The following is a 20,085-nucleotide window of genomic DNA, read 5'->3' on the forward strand; positions in this document are numbered from 1 at the left end:
CCGATCTTCGCACCACGCAACATATTTTCGCCAAATTCGGTGATAATGTTGCACGGTTACTTCCTTCCGTGCTTTAATCAAAGTAGGAATGACTTCTTCCGGCATGCCTTTTTCCTTTAGGATCCGGCGTTCAACCGCCATGCCGTCAAACGCAGCCGCAGTAAGTCTTGAAACAGACAGGGACCCTGCTGAAGCAAGTCCCTCCTTAGAGGTAGAGGCCACGGATCTTCCGTGATCATCTCTTGAAGTTCCGGGTACCAAGTCCTTCTTGGCCAATCCGGAACCACTAGTATCGTTCTTACGCCTCTTTGCCGTATAATTCTCAATACTTTTGGTATGAGAGGCAGAGGAGGAAACACATACACCGACTGGTACACCCAAGGCGTTACCAGCGCGTCCACAGCTATTGCCTGCGGATCTCTTGACCTGGCGCAATACCTGTCCAGTTTTTTGTTGAGGCGAGACGCCATCATGTCCACCATTGGTCTTTCCCAACGGGTTACCAGCATGTGGAAGACTTCTGGATGAAGTCCCCACTCTCCCGGGTGAAGATCGTGTCTGCTGAGGAAGTCTGCTTCCCAGTTGTCCACTCCCGGGATGAACACTGCTGACAGTGCTATCACATGATTCTCTGCCCAGCGAAGAATCCTTGCAGCTTCTGCCATTGCACTCCTGCTTCTTGTGCCGCCCTGTCTGTTCACATGGGCGACTGCCGTGATGTTGTCCGACTGGATCAACACCGGTTTTCCCTGAAGCAGAGGTTCTGCCTGGCTTAGAGCATTGTAGATTGCTCTTAGTTCCAGAATGTTTATGTGAAGAGACGTTTCCAGGCTCGTCCATACTCCCTGGAAGTTTCTTCCTTGTGTGACTGCTCCCCAGCCTCTCAGGCTGGCTTCCGTGGTCACCAGGATCCAATCCTGTATGCCGAATCTGCGGCCCTCCAATAGATGAGCACTCTGCAACCACCACAGAAGAGACACCCTTGTCCTTGGAGACAGGGTTATCCGCAGGTGCATCTGAAGATGCGACCCTGACCATTTGTCCAACAGATCCCTTTGGAAAATTCTTGCGTGGAATCTGCCGAATGGAATTGCTTCGTAAGAAGCCACCATTTTTCCCAGGACTCTTGTGCATTGATGTACAGACACCTTTCCTGGTTTTAGGAGGTTCCTGACAAGCTCGGATAACTCCTTGGCTTTTTCCTCCGGGAGAAAAACCTTTTTCTGAACCGTGTCCAGAATCATCCCTAGGAACAGCAGACGAGTTGTCGGCATTAACTGGGATTTTGGAATATTCAGAATCCACCCGTGCTGTTTTAGCACTTCTTGAGACAGTGCTAATCCCATCTCTAGCTGTTCTCTGGACCTTGCTCTTATTAGGAGATCGTCCAAGTATGGGATAATTAATATGCCTTTTCTTCGAAGAAGAATCATCATCTCGGCCATTACCTTTGTAAAGACCCGAGGTGCCGTGGACAATCCGAACGGCAGCGTCTGAAACTGATAGTGACAGTTTTGTACAACGAACCTGAGGTACCCCTGGTGTGAGGGGTAAATTGGAACGTGGAGATACGCATCCTTGATGTCCAAGGATACCATAAAATCCCCCTCTTCCAGGTTCGCTATCACTGCTCTGAGTGACTCCATTTTGAACTTGAACTTCTTTATGTACAGGTTCAAGGACTTCAGATTTAGAATAGGCCTTACCGAGCCATCCGGCTTCGGTACCACAAAAAGAGTGGAATACCACCCCTTCCCTTGTTGTAGAAGAGGTACCTTGACTATCACCTGCTGAGAGTACAGCTTGTGAATGGCTTCCAAAACCGTCTCCCTTTCGGAGGGGGACGTTGGTAAAGCAGACTTCAGGAAACGGCGAGGTGGATCTGTCTCTAATTCCAACCTGTACCCCTGAGATATTATCTGCAGGATCCAGGGATCTACTTGCGAGTGAGCCCACTGCGCGCTGTAATTTTTGAGACGACCGCCCACCGTCCCCGAGTCCGCTTGAGAAGCCCCAGCGTCATGCTGAGGCTTTTGTAGAAGCCGGGGAGGGCTTCTGTTCCTGGGAAGGAGCTGCCTGTTGCTGTCTCTTCCCTCGACCTCTGCCTCGTGGCAGATATGAATAGCCCTTTGCTCTCTTATTTTTAAAGGAACGAAAGGGCTGCGGTTGAAAAGTCGGTGCCTTTTTCTGTTGGGGAGTGACTTGAGGTAGAAAGGTGGATTTCCCGGCTGTAGCCGTGGCCACCAAATCTGATAGACCGACTCCAAATAACTCCTCCCCTTTATACGGCAAAACTTCCATATGCCGTTTTGAATCCGCATCGCCTGTCCACTGTCGCGTCCATAAAGCTCTTCTGGCCGAAATGGACATAGCACTTACCCGTGATGCCAGTGTGCAGATATCCCTCTGTGCATCACGCATATAAAGAAATGCATCCTTTATTTGTTCTAACGACAGTAAAATATTGTCCCTGTCCAGGGTATCAATATTTTCAATCAGGGACTCTGACCAAACTATCCCAGCACTGCACATCCAGGCAGTCGCTATAGCTGGTCGTAGTATAACACCTGCATGTGTGTATATACTTTTTTGGATATTTTCCATCCTCCTATCTGATGGATCTTTAAGTGCGGCCGTCTCAGGAGAGGGTAACGCCACTTGTTTAGATAAGCGTGTTAGCGCCTTGTCCACCCTAGGAGATGTTTCCCAGCGCTCCCTAACCTCTGGCGGGAAAGGGTATAATGCCAATAATTTCTTTGAAATTATCAGCCTTTTATCAGGAGCAAGCCACGCTTCATTACACACGTCATTTAATTCTTCTGATTCAGGAAAAACTATAGGTAGTTTTTTCACACCCCACATAATACCCTGTTTAGTGGTACCTGTAGTATCAGCTAAATGTAACGCCTCCTTCATTGCCAAAATCATATAACGTGTGGCCCTACTGGAAAATACGGTTGATTCGTCACCGTCACCACTGGAGTCAGTGCCTGTGTCTGGGTCTGTGTCGACCGACTGAGGCAAAGGGCGTTTTACAGCCCCTGACGGTGTTTGAGTCGCCTGGACAGGCACTAATTGATTGTCCGGCCGTCTCATGTCGTCAAACGACTGCTTTAGCGTGTTGACACTATCCCGTAGTTCCATAAATAAAGGCATCCATTCTGGTGTCGACTCCCTAGGGGGTGACATCCTCATATTTGGCAATTGCTCCGCCTCCACACCAATATCGTCCTCATACATGTCGACACACACGTACCGACACACAGCAGACACACAGGGAATGCTCCTAACGAAGACAGGACCCACTAGCCCTTTGGGGAGACAGAGGGAGAGTTTGCCAGCACACACCAAAAGCGCTATATATATAACAGGGATAGCCTTATAATAAGTGCTCCCTTATAGCTGCTTTATATATATAAAAATATCGCCATAAATTTGCCCCCCCTCTCTGTTTTACCCTGTTTCTGTAGTGCAGTGCAGGGGAGAGACCTGGGAGCCGTCCTGACCAGCGGAGCTGTGAGAGGAAATGGCGCCGTGTGCTGAGGAGATAGGCCCCGCCCCTTTTTTGGCGGGCTCGTCTCCCGCTATTTAGTGAATCCAGGCAGGGGTTAAATATCTCCATATAGCCTCTGGGGGCTATATGTGAGGTATTTTTAGCCTTTATATAGGTTACATTTGCCTCCCAGGGCGCCCCCCCCCAGCGCCCTGCACCCTCAGTGACTGCGTGTGAAGTGTGCTGAGAGGAAAATGGCGCACAGCTGCAGTGCTGTGCGCTACCTTTAGAAGACTGCAGGAGTCTTCAGCCGCCGATTTTGGACCTCTTCTGACTTCAGCATCTGCAAGGGGGCCGGCGGCGCGGCTCCGGTGACCATCCAGGCTGTACCTGTGATCGTCCCTCTGGAGCTGATGTCCAGTAGCCAAGAAGCCAATCCATCCTGCACGCAGGTGAGTTCACTTCTTCTCCCCTCAGTCCCTCGTTGCAGTGATCCTGTTGCCAGCAGGACTCACTGTAAAATAAAAAACCTAAGCTAAACTTTTTCTAAGCAGCTCTTTAGGAGAGCCACCTAGATTGCACCCTTCTCGGCCGGGCACAAAAATCTAACTGGAGTCTGGAGGAGGGTCATAGGGGGAGGAGCCAGTGCACACCACCTGATCTGGAAAAGCTTTACTTTTTGTGCCCTGTCTCCTGCGGAGCCGCTATTCCCCATGGTCCTTTCAGGAACCCCAGCATCCACTAGGACGATAGAGAAATATATATATATATATATATATATATATATATATATATATATATATATATATATATATTTTATTTTCTCATTTCACTTCAACAAACTATTTTGTCCAGATCATATAAAATTCATAATAAAAATAAAAAAAACCCAGTTAAATTACAGGTTGTAATGTAGCAAAATAGATAAAAAGCCAAGGAGGTGTGAATACTTTTGCATGGCACTGTATACTTTAACTGCAGAACACAGTATTTATAAGACCTAGTCAATGCACAAAGTGGGAATATACTTGACAGTATGTCATTTGCGTAATAAAAGGTCTAAAGTAAATCCCGCCGAAGACTAGAGTAAGCATTCACCAAACCTGCGAGACTGGACACAAGGGTCAAGCAGAACACTAATGTAGGCGACATGCCTCTCCCTGAACAATAAAGGATGAAATAACCAGTTGTGCATAGAGGTTAATCAATAATAAACCAGTCCACATAACAGCAGTACACTTCAGATATTTTAAAGTTATACAGTAGAGCTCTGCTTCAACAAGACATATTAAACACAAATCGCTGCATTATCTTACCTCCAGGCAGTTCCTGTCTACTGTCACTTCTATCAAGCATTTTCCGCTATTGGCTGAAGATGAATAGAGACCCTGACTTGGGCGGCCAAATAAGTCTTCCTTCCGAGCATTGGGCTAGAAATAGTTAAAATAAGCATAACTAAACCTGCACTCTGCAACAGGATTCACAGCAACATTATATTATTCATGGCAAACAGAGAAAATACATTGTTATCAACGGTGGATAATGACATTCATACTTACATTAAATCCTTTTCTCTTAGTCCATCGGGGGACACGAGCAGAGGTGGGCAATAAGCAACCATCCAGCTGTTAAACTACACATCTCAGCATGCCCTGCCCCAGTTTCAGGAAGCACTGACAGTGTTGCAAGGCATGCTGGGATGTGTTGTGCCACAGCAGCAGCAAATTCACGTATTGCCAATACCTGGTGCAGAGTGTGCAAGGAGTCTGGGCATTTTAAAACCAGCACATTATCTGGAGCTTTGACTTGGAGTCAAAAAAGTGGATTTCGGTACTTACTTACCAGATAAATCCTTTTCTTTGAATCCATAGGGGTCACTGGAGTACTCCTGGGATATGGACGGGGCGTTAGCAGGGATAGGCATATTTAAATATTTAAATTGGTAACCCTCCTCCCCCTCCACACTCCCATGATGCCCCTTTTTTTGCTGAGGCAAACAGTTGCGAAAGAGGATGAACAATGGAGAATTACATATAACATAACTGGAAAGTTGACACGACAACAGATAATCACCGTAACATTCAAACAAGCCGGTGATCATGTGTTATCATAAGGTATACTGAACTTACCACAAGACAGGTGAAACTGCTCTGGGCGGGCGTCCAGTGACCCCTATGGATCCAAAGAAAATGATTTATTTGGTAAGTACCAAAAATAGGATTTTAAATACCTACCGGTAAATCCTTTTCTATGAGTCCATAGAGGATGTTAGGCACTCTCAAAAGACCATGGGGTATAGACTGGATCCGCAGGAGACATGGGCACTTTAAGACTTTCAAAGGGGCGTGACCTGGCTCCTCCCTCTATATCCCTCCCCAGACTCAGTTTGGAACTGTGCCCGGCGAGACGGACATTACGAGGAAAGGACTTAAACAAGGTGAGCCAACACCAGCTCACGCCATAAGCATGCCGTATAACAAGGCAGATAACTGAACACACGTCAACTGACATGGACAAAACCTCAGCCACAAGCTGAAGAAAAAAACAAAAACACAACCTGTGTGTAACCAAAACTAAACTGCAGATACAGTACGCACTGGGACGGGCGCCCAACATCCTCTATGGACTCATAGAAAAGGATTTACCGGTAGGTATTGAAAATCCTATTTTCTATTTCGTCCTAGAGGATGTTGGGCACTCTCAAAAGACCATGGGGTTTATACCAAAGCTCAATAGCGGGCGGGAGAGTGCAGATGACTCTGCAGCCTCTGCAGCACCGACTGACCAAATTTAAGGTCTTCATCGGCCAAGGTATCAAACTTGTAGAATTTAGCAAACGTGTTCAACCCCGACCAAGTAGCAGCTCGGCAAAGTTGCAATGCCGAGACACTCCGGGCAGCCGCCCAGGACGAACCCACCTTCCTAGTGGAATGGGCCTTCACTGATTTCGGGAACGGCAAGCCTGCCGTTGAATGAGCCTGCTGAATCGTCTGACATATCCAGTGGGCAATGGTCTGCTTGGAAGCAGGAACCCCAATCTTATTGGGAGCATACAAAATAAACAGAGACTCTGTTTTCCTCAATGGAGCCGTCCTGGCTACATAAATCTTTAAAGCTCTGACCACATCCAGAGACTTATTCTCAGCCAAAGCGCCAGTAGCCACTGGCACCACAATAGGTTGGTTGATATGAAAAGAGGAAACTACCTTTGGCAGAAATTGTTGCAGAGTTCGCAACTCTGCTCTATCTTCATGGAAAATTAAATAAGGGCTCATGTGAGACAAGGCCGCCAACTCCGACACCCGCCTTGCGGATGCAAACACCAACAAAATGACAACTTTCCAAGTGAGGAATTTTAACTCCACTTTACGCAAAGGTTCAAACCAATGTGACTGAAGGAACGATAATACAACGTTAAGGTCCCAAGGTGCCACAGGGGGCACAAAAGGAGGTTGGATGTGCAACACCCCTTTCACAAAGGTCTGCACTTCAGGAAGTGAGGCCAATTGTTTCTGAAAGAAAATGGACAAGGCAGAAATCTGCACTTTAATGGAGCCTAATTTAAGGCCTGCATCCACTCCATTCTGTAGAAAATGGAGAAAACGTCCAAGGTCAAATTTCTCCACTGGAGCTCTCTTGGACTCGCACCAGGAAATATATTTCCTCCAAATACGGTGATAGTGCTTTGACGTCACAGCCTTCCTGGCAAGAATAAGAGTAGGTATGACTCCACTGGGAACACCCTTCCGTGCTAAAATCTGGCGTTCAACCGCCATGCCGTCAAACGTAGCCACTAAGTCTTGGTGGACGAACGGCCTCTGCCGCAGCAGGTCCTCACGAAGAGGAAGAGGCCAGGGATCGTCGACTAGTAATGTCTGAAGATCCGGGGTACCACGTTCTCCTTGGCCAATCTGGGGCTACAAGGAGCGCTGGAATGTTTGTTCTTTTTAGAAGTCTCAACACCTTTGGGATGAGAGGAAGCGGAGGGAAAATGTACGCCGGCGGAAACACCCAGGGTGTTGTCAGCGCATCCACTGCCTCCGCCTGAGCGTCCCTGGACCTGGAACTCAGAAGTTTTCTGTTGAGGCGAGACGCCATCATGTCTATATGGGGAACCCCCCATCGAACTGTTATCAGTGCGAAGACCTCCTGATGGAGGCTCCACTCTCCTGGATGAAGGTCGTGTCTGCTGAGGAAGTCTGCTTCCCAGTTGTCCACTCCCGGAATGAATATTGCCGACAGAGTGCTTGTATGTTTTTCCGCCCAACTAAGAATTTTTGAGGCTTCTGCCATTGCTGCTCTGCTTCTCGTGCCGCCTTGGCGGTTGATGTAAGCCACTGCCGTGACATTGGATCAGAACCGGCAGGTTCTGAAGATGTTCCGCTTGTAGGAGGCCGTTGTAAATGGCTCTCAGTTCCAGAACGTTTATGTGAAGATGCGTTTCCGGACTTGACCATCTTCCTTGGAAGCTCACCCCCAGAGTGACTGCCCCCCAACCTCGGAGACTTGCATCCGTGGTTACCAGGATCCAATCCTGGATCCCGAACCGGCGTCCCGCAAGGAGGTGAGAGCTGTGGAGCCACCACAGAAGTGAGACTCTGGTGTTGGGAGATTGAATTATCCTCCGATGCATATGAAGGTGGGATCCGGACCATTTGTCCAACAGGTCCCACTGGAACACTCTGGCATGGAACCTCCCAAACTGGAGGGCCTCGTATGCCGCCACCATTTTTCCCAGCAATTGTATGCATTGATGAATGGAGACCGTTTTCGGTTTTAGCAAGAGTCTTACCAGACTCTGAATTTCTCGAGCTTTCTCCATGGGGAAGAACACTCTCTGTTGGACCGTGTCCAGTATCATGCCCAAAAACGCCAACCGGGTTGTCGGGATTAACTGTGATTTCGGCAAGTTCAGGAGCCAGCCGTGCTGTTGTAGAATTGACAGGGATAGTGCAATGTCCTGCAACAATTAGTCCTTGGACCTCGCCTTTATCAGGAGATCGTCCAAGTACGGGATAATTGTAACCCCTTGCTTGCGCAGGAGAACCATCATTTCTACCATTACTTTGGTGAAAATCCTCGGAGCCGTGGATAGACCAAACGGCAACGTCTGAAACTGGTAGTGCGTGTCCTGGATAGCAAACCTCAGGAAACTTTGATGAGGAGGATAAATGGGGACATGAAGGTAGGCGTCCTTGATGTCCAATGAGACCATGAATTCCCCCTCTTCCAGACTGGAAATCACCGCTCTGAGTGACTCCACCTTGAATTTGAATTTCACCAGGAAGAAATTGAGAGATTTCAGGTTGAGGATTGGTCTTACCGAGCCATCCGGCTTCGGCACCACAAACAGGCTTGAATAAAACCCCTGCCCCTGCTGCGCCAGGGGTACCGGGACCACAACCTGATTTTGACACAAGTTTTGTACTGCACCACAGACCAGAGCCCTGTCCGGAAGCGAAGCTGGTAAGGCTGATCTGAAAAAAACGGTGAGGGGGAACGTCTTGAAACTCCAGTTTGTACCCTTGGGACACAATACTCAATACCCAAGGGTCTAGACCCGAGCGAACCCAGACCTGACTGAAAAGCTTTAGGCGTGCCCCCACCGTTGCGGGCCCCTGTAAGGGAGACCTGGCGTCATGCGGAGGATTTGGCAGAAGCCGGGGAGGACTTCTGCTCCTGGGAACCCGAGGATGCGGGTACCCTCTTGCCTCTTACTCTGGTAAAGTGGAATTGTATCTGCACACACACAATTGTATTATATCAGATTTGGAACTATATACAGCTCCAAAATAACCCCTATTGCATTCAAGTATTCACAATTATTTGTGGGGGTGCTATCGACTACAGCTAAGGTTAGTCAGCAAAAAGAAAAAGAGAAAAGGACTGTATTTGTCGATGCACAGGAAGAAGGGTGACCTGATTATCACAAACTTCTGGAGAATTATTAAAATTTAACTTTTATTAGTGTCAAATTAAAATAGTGTGATGATAACTGACACACAAACTACGAGTATAGACGAAACATAAAGGTTAAAATCAAGACGTATACAACATATACCACAAGTGCAATGAAATAATAAGTGTGATTAAAGATTAAAATATGTGTCCGCGTGTCTGTTCTTATATCCAATTATATAATATTGCTCACAATATTTACTCAGTCTGATAATAGTTGTCAGCAATGGATCTTCATATGTTCACATGACCATTTGTCAGTATTTATAATATCTGGAGTATCCCACTCCTATGTGTATAATTGTAGCTGACAATATGATTCCAATGGTGTCTATAATATTCACACTGTGTATATCTTATATTCTAGGCTTGGTGGTCTGTCTTATTCCCCACTTCAATATAGTGTTTTAATCACACTTAAATGGATCACACTCAGTCTGTACACTTATATATACTAATATGCAACTTTGTCAAGATGGAGTATCATTCATTACATATATATAGTTTGTTCAGTAGTGGATGCATCTTTCCTGAGCCTTCTAAAGAGCATTCATTGGGACGAAATATCTAAATGGCAAGATATTATAATCAAACCCTCTGACAAGGGGGGGAACGTAGTCTTGTGGCCTAGGGACATGTACTTGGATGAGTTGAATAGACAACTGAACGATGCTAATTGTTATAAACGACTCAGCTTTAACCCTACAATCAAATTTTTGGGTCAATACAATAGCATGATTCAGAGTGCCTTTGACAATGGAGTCATTAATAAAAAGGACTTGGATTTTCTGACAGTGACCAAACCCAAAACTCCCACTATGTACCTATTACCTAAGGTACACAAAGATGAAAAGAAACCACCCGGCAGACCCATCCTATCAGGAGTTGGTAGCCTAACCGAAAAAGCGAGTACCTTCGCAGATTACCATCTCCGCAAACATGTTATTGCATTACCTTCTTATATCCGTGACACAATGGACGTTTTAAATCGACTAAATAATCTCAGTGTCAATCCAGGAGTGTGGCTTGCCACATGCGACGTAGAAAGCCTCTACACCAGCATTATCCATGATAAGGGGATCGCAGCTACCAAATATTTTCTGAGTATGGAGACCCATAATGAACTAGGTGACTTCATCATTGAACTATTGGAGTTTATCCTCCTCAAAAACTATTTCACCTGTAACGAGTACCACTACCTCCAGGTGAGGGGCACCGCTATGGGGACAGCTTGTGCCCCTACGTATGCCAACCTCTACCTGGGGTGGTGGGAAAGGGAGGTAGTATTTCAGGAAGTCTTTGAAAAATACACAGACAATATATTGATATATCTTAGATATATCGATGATATATTGATACTGTGGGAAGGACCATTGAGAACATTGAAAGAATTCATTGAAATCTTGAATATCAATGACCTCAACCTCAAATTAACCCTAGAGGCTAGTCAGACTTCCATCAATTTCCTCGATATTTCTATACACATCAATGATGAGGGAAATATCTCAACTGATCTGTATAGGAAACCGACAGCGACAAACAGTGTCCTACACTCAGAGAGCTCCCATCTTCCAGCTACTATTCGAGCAATACCCAAGGGAGAACTACTGAGGATAAAAAGGAACTGCTCCAGTGATGAGGCTTTTCATGTCAGACAGAATGAACTTAGTGAACGTCTCCAAACAAGAGGTTACAGTAAGAGACTCCTAAATCGAACGATCAGAGAAGTAAGTACGTATGAACGAGATACCTTACTAAAACCCAAACAAAGAACCCACCGAGAAGAACCCATAAGATTTGTGGGCACCTTTAATGCTCAGTGGAAAGGGATCATGAATAGCCTGCAAAAGCACTGGCCCATACTCCAGACAGATAGAGATTTATCTCTAGCTTTACCTACAAAACCTCAAGCAAGTTGGAGAAGGTCCAGGAATATAAAAGATCGACTTGTCCATAGTCATCTGGCCAAAGCCACAGATAAAAAATCTAAATCAATGGGTTCGATGCCCTGCGGTAACTGCAAAGCCTGTGTGCATATGGTTCCCACAGATTACTTTTTCGACAAATTTGGCAAAAAATGGCCAATCTCCCCAAAGATCACGTGCACAACTGTAGGAACCGTCTATCAGTTAGAATGCCCATGTCACAAAAAGTACATAGGGAAGACCATTAGACCTCTAAAGGTCAGGATTTTAGAGCACATTGGAAGTATACGTAACGCCAAAAGAGATACCTCCAACTTTAGAACCCTACAACCCGTAGCGAGACACTTCCTCAGTTACCACAATAGTGACCCAAATGGTCTCAAAGCCTTTGGTCTGAGACATATACAGCTGGGGATACGCGGTGGAGACTTGGATCAAGAATTACTCCGCTTTGAGACCAAAATGATTTTCCTGCTGGATAGTCTATATCCTAATGGACTCAATGAATCCAACAGCTATATACCCTTTATAGCTTGAAGAACTTCTCCGACAGTAGTTAATCTGCCTTACAGTAGATCTATCTCTATAACAAGTCTACAGCATCCAACCAGGACACATATATTGATGCTAAAGCCAATTCATTATCTGTTATTAGTATCACCCTCTGCCCCTGGAAATATTTACTGCATATGATTCTCAATTTCTGGTATATACCACACCAGTGATAGGCATTTATGAGTGAGTATGCTTCTATTTCCCTCATTATTATCCTAATATTTGATTCTGATCATCCACGTTACCTTGTTAAGCTTTAATAGGATATCATGATCACTTGAAAGAGTGAAATAGCAACATGATCCCCACATCTTGGATACATAATACACCAAATTTCATCTTTTGACGTATTTCAACACTATAATGTCTGGCTCCATGTATGACTACTTTTAGTAGGTCCAAAGCCAGACAAAGAAATATTTATCACAACATAATAAATAATAAATACATCTTCACCCCCAGTGGATACCCAAAGTGTAGATTGAATTATTAAAAATGCTTTTTCCGCCACCTCTCTTCCTTATTAGTCCCTAACACGTATGCACTTACACCTTTTGTTATAGTTACGTTCACTCACACTTACACTATTTGTTGTTTGCTTTCTCCCCCTCCTCTTTCTTTCAGAATCTACCATTAGGGGGTCCTAATTCACTTCACACCCCTCCGTATCCCCATCACCTTTATTCTTTTCACTCCAAGCTTTTTTTGACACCATAATAATTTCACCTTTACTTATAAGGTTTGCAGAATCTAATTATAATATTTGCAGATTATATGACACTACAATTGAGACACTGATCTGATTCTCTTGGACTGAATATTCATAATTAATAATAAATGCATATTATAAAAATCTCACTTAGAAGCACTCTAAAACTATATATCTCCTCATCATAAATAATATTAACGTGGTTCCTATGTATATAACCAAAAATATAAAGTAGAAGGTAATAGCCTCTATTCTCTAAAATTAATGGGACATATGTGATGAATACATATAACAGGACATCCAATTAACTTGATGACTCTTTATTCAATATACTGATTTGATATACTGTATTCAGCAAATGACCAGTATGAAATTATGTGATAGACTTCCCCCACATTCACTTACCTGATATAGGGAATGATCCATATTCAGTATATACAGTATGCAGTAAGAATCCAGAGAATGCGTTTATTATACAGAGTACAGGGTAATACTGACGCCGGACATGGATAGCAGTAATAGTACCTTAAGCAAAAGCATATATACATCATGTGAAACGAATCTATTCTGAGTGTCCCAAACTAGACTTAATAAATAGAATTAATGATACCAAAAGATGGACAGTTCTACTAAAATACAGCATATGTACACCCCAGCCGAATTATCATTATACAGAGGAAGGGGCAGGAGTAATCAGTAGTGTTCGGGAACGCGATGCAGCTATCAGCCGTCACCATGGAGACCAAAGTATACTGTGATTGGCTACATGGAGCATGTGACCACAAACGGGTCACAGTGATTGGCCAGTTACCACACGTGACCAGTCAGATCACACTGATTGGCAGACGGCAATAGCTCAAATATCATGCCAGGAGAGGCATTCTGGTTCAGCCCTGACGAAGCTGTCAGAGTAACGGCGGAACACGCGTGTGGGCAGCGTGTGTCCGCGTGTCAGTCTATGTCCTTGCTCATAAACCAATTTAATGTATAACTAGTTCTGATTATGTGATTAGTTAGATTCCGATGGTATCCACAGCACTAAATAGCAGGTAGACGGATAAATTGTGTTAGGCTAGCAGACACAGTCAGTCTAACTATGTCAGTGAGAAAGCAGTAATTGACAGTGTTGTGGCTTATACAGATAGAAACGCAACAATGTTTCACAGTTGATTCTCCAAGCCACCTGTTAGTCAGGAGGAGATATGCATGATACAATTTAACTAATGCCAATAGAATAAACGTTACAGTTTCAATCTGTGCAGCAGATACAGAAATACTATAAGAAACATACCCTATAATCTATGCTGTTTGAGAATTATCAGCACAGATAATAAAGCACATCTTTGTCTCCAGAGGTAGCAATTAAGCTAGCAAGGTTCTAATTATAAGTGTGTGGTCATTTATAATTTAAAAGGCATGTGGAAACACTTATGATACAACTCAATGAATGCCAATGGATAAAGTGCTGCAGTATTAACTTAAGCAGCAGGTATATTGATACTATAATAAACACCTCAGAACCCGGCAGATACATAAATACTATAAGAAACATACCCTATAATCTATGCTGTTTGAGAATTATCAGCACAGATAATAAAGTACATCTTTGTCTCCAGAGGTAGCAATTAAGCTAGCAAGGTTCTAATTATAAGTGTGTGGTCATTTATAATTCAATAGGCATGTGGAAACACTTATGATACAACTCAATGAATGCCAATGGATAAAGTGCTGCAGTATTAACTTATGCAGCAGGTATATTGATACTATAATAAACATCTCAGAACCCGTACTTTTTGATTACCAATTAGCTTAGCTAATTCAACATATATACACCTTGAGTGGTAGGAATATAAACCACCATTACCTAATTTATTATTAATAACCAGCTGGCCCTCTATAATTGACGGGGGACATAACTATCCCTATCTAATTCAGATACATTTAGTCTGTCAATATAGGAGGTGTCACCTTTAAGAGGGGTACTGCAACACAGTATACTGCTGCACATTTATAATACCTATATTGAAGTGTGAGGAAAGTACTCACTCTCACTATAGGAATGGCATGTCTCCTGATCTAATTATCTTACATGACTACAGAGAGTCTCATTAAAATCAAGAGCGCACGTAATACAACCACATAGAGATATTGGTACACTGTAACCTATTTATACTGTTTACAACAATAATCTACACATAAGTACCAACCAGGATATTGAATGTGTTAATTTTTAGGCAGAAAAACCCAATCTGTATTCCCAATGAATGCTCTTTAGAAGGCTCAGGAAAGATGCATCCACTACTGAACAAACTATATATATGTAATGAATGATACTCCATCTTGACAAAGTTGCATATTAGTATATATAAGTGTACAGACTGAGTGTGATCCATTTAAGTGTGATTAAAACACTATATTGAAGTGGGGAATAAGACAGACCACCAAGCCTAGAATATAAGATATACACAGTGTGAATATTATAGACACCATTGGAATCATATTGTCAGCTACAATTATACACATAGGAGTGGGATACTCCAGATATTATAAATACTGACAAATGGTCATGTGAACATATGAAGATCCATTGCTGACAACTATTATCAGACTGAGTAAATATTGTGAGCAATATTATATAATTGGATATAAGAACAGACACGCGGACACATATTTTAATCTTTAATCACACTTATTATTTCATTGCACTTGTGGTATATGTTGTATACGTCTTGATTTTAACCTTTATGTTTCGTCTATACTCGTAGTTTGTGTGTCAGTTATCATCACACTATTTTAATTTGACACTAATAAAAGTTAAATTTTAATAATTCTCCAGAAGTTTGTGATAATCAGGTCACCCTTCTTCCTGTGCATCGACAAATACAGTCCTTTTCTCTTTTTCCTCTTACTCTGGTAGCCAGGAAGAAGTTTCCTCTGCCTCTTCTATACTTGTTGGGCCGAAAGGACTGCATTTGATAATGTGGCGGTTTCTTCTGTTGCGTAGGAACAGAGGGTAAAAAGGTAGATTTACCCGCGGTAGCTGCTGATACTAAATCAGTAAGACAGTCACCGAAAAGTTCACCTCCCTTAAAAGGAAGAGACTCCATATTTCTCTTGGAATCAGCATTCCACTGGTGAGTCCAGAGCGCTCGCCTAGGCGCAACGGACATAGCATTCGCCTTAGCACCTAGCAGGCCAGCATCCCTTGCAGCCTCTTTCAAGTATACAGCTGCATCTCTGATATAACCAAGCGTTACCTGGATGTTATCTCTATCCAGAGTATCCCAATCAGAAGACAAAGTGTCCGCCCACATTTCAATAGCACTACTGACCCACGCAGACGCAATAAGAGGCCTGAGCAGTGTCCCTGTAGTAGTGAAAATAGCCTTTAGGGTAGCCTCCTACTTACGGTCCGCCGGCTAGTTAAGGGCCGTCGATTGGGCTGCAGGGAGGGCTACCTGTTTTGACAAACGCGCCAGGGCTTTGTCTACTGTGGGGGGATTTTCCCACGTATCCCTATCAGACTCGGGAAAGGGGTATGCCACCCTGATCCTTTTAGGAATCAGAAATATTTTATCAGGGCTGTTCCTAATGCTATCAAAGAGAGCGTTCAGTTCGAAACAAGGAGGACAGGTAACCGAACGCTTCTTTTCCTTGTAAATAAGGTCCCTGGTTTCAGGTGTAATAGGGTCCTCATTAATATTCAAGATACAGGTTGAGTATCCCATATCCAAATATTCCGAAATACGGAATATTCAGAAATACAGACTTTTTTGAGTGAGAGTGAGATAGTGAAACCTTTGTTTTTTGATGGCTCAATGTACACAAACTTTGTTTAATTCACAAAGTTATTAAAAATATTGTATTAAATGACCTTCAGGCTGTGTGTATTAGGTGTATATGAAACAAATGAATTGTGTGAATAAAGACGCACTTTGTTTAATGCACAAAGTTATAAAAAATATTGGCTAAAATTACCTTCAGGCTGTGTGTATAAGGTGTACATGTAACATAAATGAATTATGTGCTTAGATTTAGGTCCCATCACCATCTCTCATTATTGTATGCAATTATTCCAAAATACGGAAAAATCTGATATCCAAAAAACCTCTGGTCCAAAGCATTTTGGATAAGGGAGACTCAACCTGTATCTTTGACAGCAACAATCATATACTGAATACTCTTAGCCAATTTAGGGTCCAACCTAGAATCAGCATAATCGACATCGGCCTCCGAGTCCCTGTCGGTATCCGTGTCAACTAACTGGTCAAAACTACGCTTGTGCGACCCCGCAGGGTCTTGCATTTGTAATAAAGCGTCCTCCACTGATCTTTTCCACACCTGGGATTGAGATTCAGACTGATCAAATTTTTGATTTAATGACGTGACACTAGCATGCAAGGCATTCAATGTAGTTAACCAATCTGCAGTCGGGGGTGCCGACAGGGCCACCCCCAAAACATTCGGTGTCCCTGATAAATTATCCCCCGAAGAAGGATAATCTGCCTCTGACATGTTGACTACCCAGAGACCGCACACACACCAAGTCTGTGAGAGAACACAAAGGGAAATAGCCAGCTCACATCCCAGCGCCAAATAAGCAGGTCTTACCACACTAATAAATGTCCCAGAGCTGCTGCGCTTTACTTATAATAAATAAATATGCCCCCCCCCCCCCATCTGTTTTGAGCCCCCTGGTACTTGCTGCGGGTGAGGAAGGACCAGCGACTTCACTGAGGAGGAAAATGGCGCCAGTGAGCAGTGAGGAAGAAGCCCCGCCCCCAACATGGCACACTTAGTCCCGCTTAATTTTATATATTTATCCTGGCGGGGGTATCGTGGACAGTGCCTGGGCACTGAATATCATTGCCAGCCAGTTTATAGAGGTAACAAGCTCCCCAGGGACCACTGCTCCCCAACCTCTGACTTGCTAGAAATTGAATTCTTTGACACGGAACAAGGCTTTTTTTTATTTATTTATTTTTTAAAGTTGACAATCCAATCGTGCTGAACTAGTACACTGTACGTCTTAAAGGCATTTTGAAGGAGTATTGTTTGAGACGGAGCCTTGATGAGAAGGTCATCTAAGTACGGAACTATTATCACTCCCAGGTATCCGAGATGAACTATCATCACAGACATCACCTTTGTGAATACCTGAGGCGCTGATAAGAGGCCAAACGCAGTTTTGTTGTACTGCAAACCTTAAGTACGCCTGATGTGTAAGTAAGTTTTCTTGAGATCCAGCGAGATCATGAATTCCTGTGGTTCTAAACCTGGAATCACTGACCGCAGGGATTACATCTTGAATTAGTAGTAAGTGACGTACTGATTGAGCCCCTTTAGGTTCAGTACCGGTCTGACCGAATCGTCTGGATTTGGTACTATAAAAAGAAAGGAATAAAACCCTTGACCTTGTTGGTGTACTGGTACCTCATTAAAACTGCTGAATCTACCAAGACCGAATAGCAGTGTGCAGAACAGCTCTCTTGTCTGCTGACATAGGCAGACTTGTCTTGAAAACCGCATAGGTGGTCGACAATCAAACTCTATTTTGTAACCTTTGAACATGAAATTGCAAATCCCCCCATCTGTGGACGTCACGCCCAGTGAAATGTTTGAAGGCATGCGACCACAACTGAAGATCCAAGATGGTCTGGAAGCCCTTTATGCCAGTAGGCTTTGTGTGTTGACGATGGCTAGTGGTTTGTTGAAAACTACATCCTCTACCACGTCTAATTTGTACGGTTGTTCCTCGAGCATGTCCTCGAAAGGACTGAGGGCTAAAAGATTTGAACGCTGGTCCAGCGACGAAGCTTCTCTTTAAGCTCTGTCCTGCTCCCTGCAGCCATGGGTGAGTCAGCTAACGCTGATGAGGGTCTATGGCGGTGCGTCTCTGTATAAGCGCTGACAAGCTCTGTGCTGCTGTAGCAGCATACACAGACCCAAGCTTCTTAGTAAGCTGGGAAGGGCTGAGAGTTAAAAATTAAAAGTTGTAAAAATAAAATTCTGGAATAGATCCAGGGTTCCCTTCCCTGGTCAAGGCACAAAAAACACAGGCATCTGGGGAGTATGGAGGGGGTGTAGGGTTACTAATTTAAATATTTAAATGTGCCTATCCCTGTTAATGCCCCGTCCATATCCCAAGAGTACTCCAGTGACCCCTAGTGGATGAAAAAGAAATAAGAGAAGAACAGGACTGCTGCAGATGCATAATCCAAGACATAAAGCTACAAAAGACAAGCCAGACACCAAAAAGCCCACAGAACAACCGCAGCACTTTAATGCAGAGACGGAGAGGAGAAGGAATTGCTGCCTGACAATGACCTCTATTGCCTGTTTTGGTGGGCTGCCAAGTGGCATAATACATTGGTTTCTCCACTCTTGGAGCTTTGTATGTGGCCTCAATAACTGGGAACGCACTGAGGCAGGCATTCCCAACCTCTGTCCTCAAGGCACACTAACAGTACTGGTTTTAGCGATATCCAAGCTTGAGCACAGGTAGCTAAATCAACATAACTAGGGTGCTATTTAAGTCACCTGTGCTTAAGCATGGATCTCACTTAAACCTGGACTGTTAGTGTGCCTTGAGGACTGAGGTTGGGAATTCCTGCTATGAGCCATTGCCTCAAAGTTAAAAGTGTAGCAGCTGTTGAAGGTGAGATGCACTGGCAGCAGTAAGAGATATGATCAACATAATTTTGAATACAATATAACTATTCAAATGATGTAGAAAATCACTTATAAAAATTAATTTTCCTCTCCTGATTTATTTTGTAACTTTTATAAATGAATATGGCTACTTGGGAACAAAGATCTAGGGTTATTGGTGATCACCAATTTACAGGAAGTATTACATAAGTAAAGAAAGGACCTTTAATTACCGTACAACTGTGTTGAGTACTTGCCATACATTGCAAGGGTCTGTGCAATGATACAACATAAGCAATCTCCAATACGCTTAGTGAGGACGTTGCATACATGGGAGTGTACAGGTTTCATGTAAATGTATCAGATCAGATGCAAACAATATTCAGAATACTACATCTCCCAAAATTGCTTTATATTCAACATGAGTTTAACAATTGTGTTTTTCTCTTTTTCCTTTAAAGAAACATGCGAGTCAACCCTACAACCTGAATCTTTCTAAACACCCTAACACATGATGAATCAAAGTAATATTTCAGAGTAACCTACATTGGGTGTGCTTTAGAATTTTACTTGAAGGATCCAAACCCACAGCTGAAGTGTGTAGTCTAACAATACCTGTAGGAGATGCGGCTGGTCAGCGAGTGGAATAGCTTCTGCAAGCGGAACTTCAAAAGGATTTGGTGGAATGCAACCAAGGAACGTCATAGAATCTGAACGGCGGAAAAAGGGGTGATTCTGGCCCGTTTCAGCAGGTAATGTATCGTCATCCTTGTCATTTAAAGTGGAACCTGACA

The 20,085-nt window shown here is 43.8% G+C and overlaps 1 protein-coding gene across 9 annotated transcripts in view; it reads right to left on the reverse strand.

Moving 5' to 3' along the window:
- The window catches only part of UBR5 (ubiquitin protein ligase E3 component n-recognin 5), a 253,650-nt gene that overhangs the window by 25,969 nt on the left and 207,596 nt on the right, over positions 1-20,085 (reverse strand). For all 9 annotated transcript variants that reach the window (XM_063924221.1, XM_063924220.1, XM_063924222.1 and 6 more), the window contains 2 exons: positions 19,907-20,079; positions 4,810-4,923 (listed from right to left, as the gene is read on the reverse strand). In XM_063924221.1, the coding sequence (XP_063780291.1) occupies positions 4,810-4,923; positions 19,907-20,079 (287 nt within the window). The remainder of the gene's footprint in view (positions 1-4,809; positions 4,924-19,906; positions 20,080-20,085) is intronic.

This window comes from Pseudophryne corroboree, chromosome 5 (genome assembly GCF_028390025.1).
Source record: "Pseudophryne corroboree isolate aPseCor3 chromosome 5, aPseCor3.hap2, whole genome shotgun sequence".
Taxonomy (NCBI): domain Eukaryota; kingdom Metazoa; phylum Chordata; class Amphibia; order Anura; family Myobatrachidae; genus Pseudophryne; species Pseudophryne corroboree.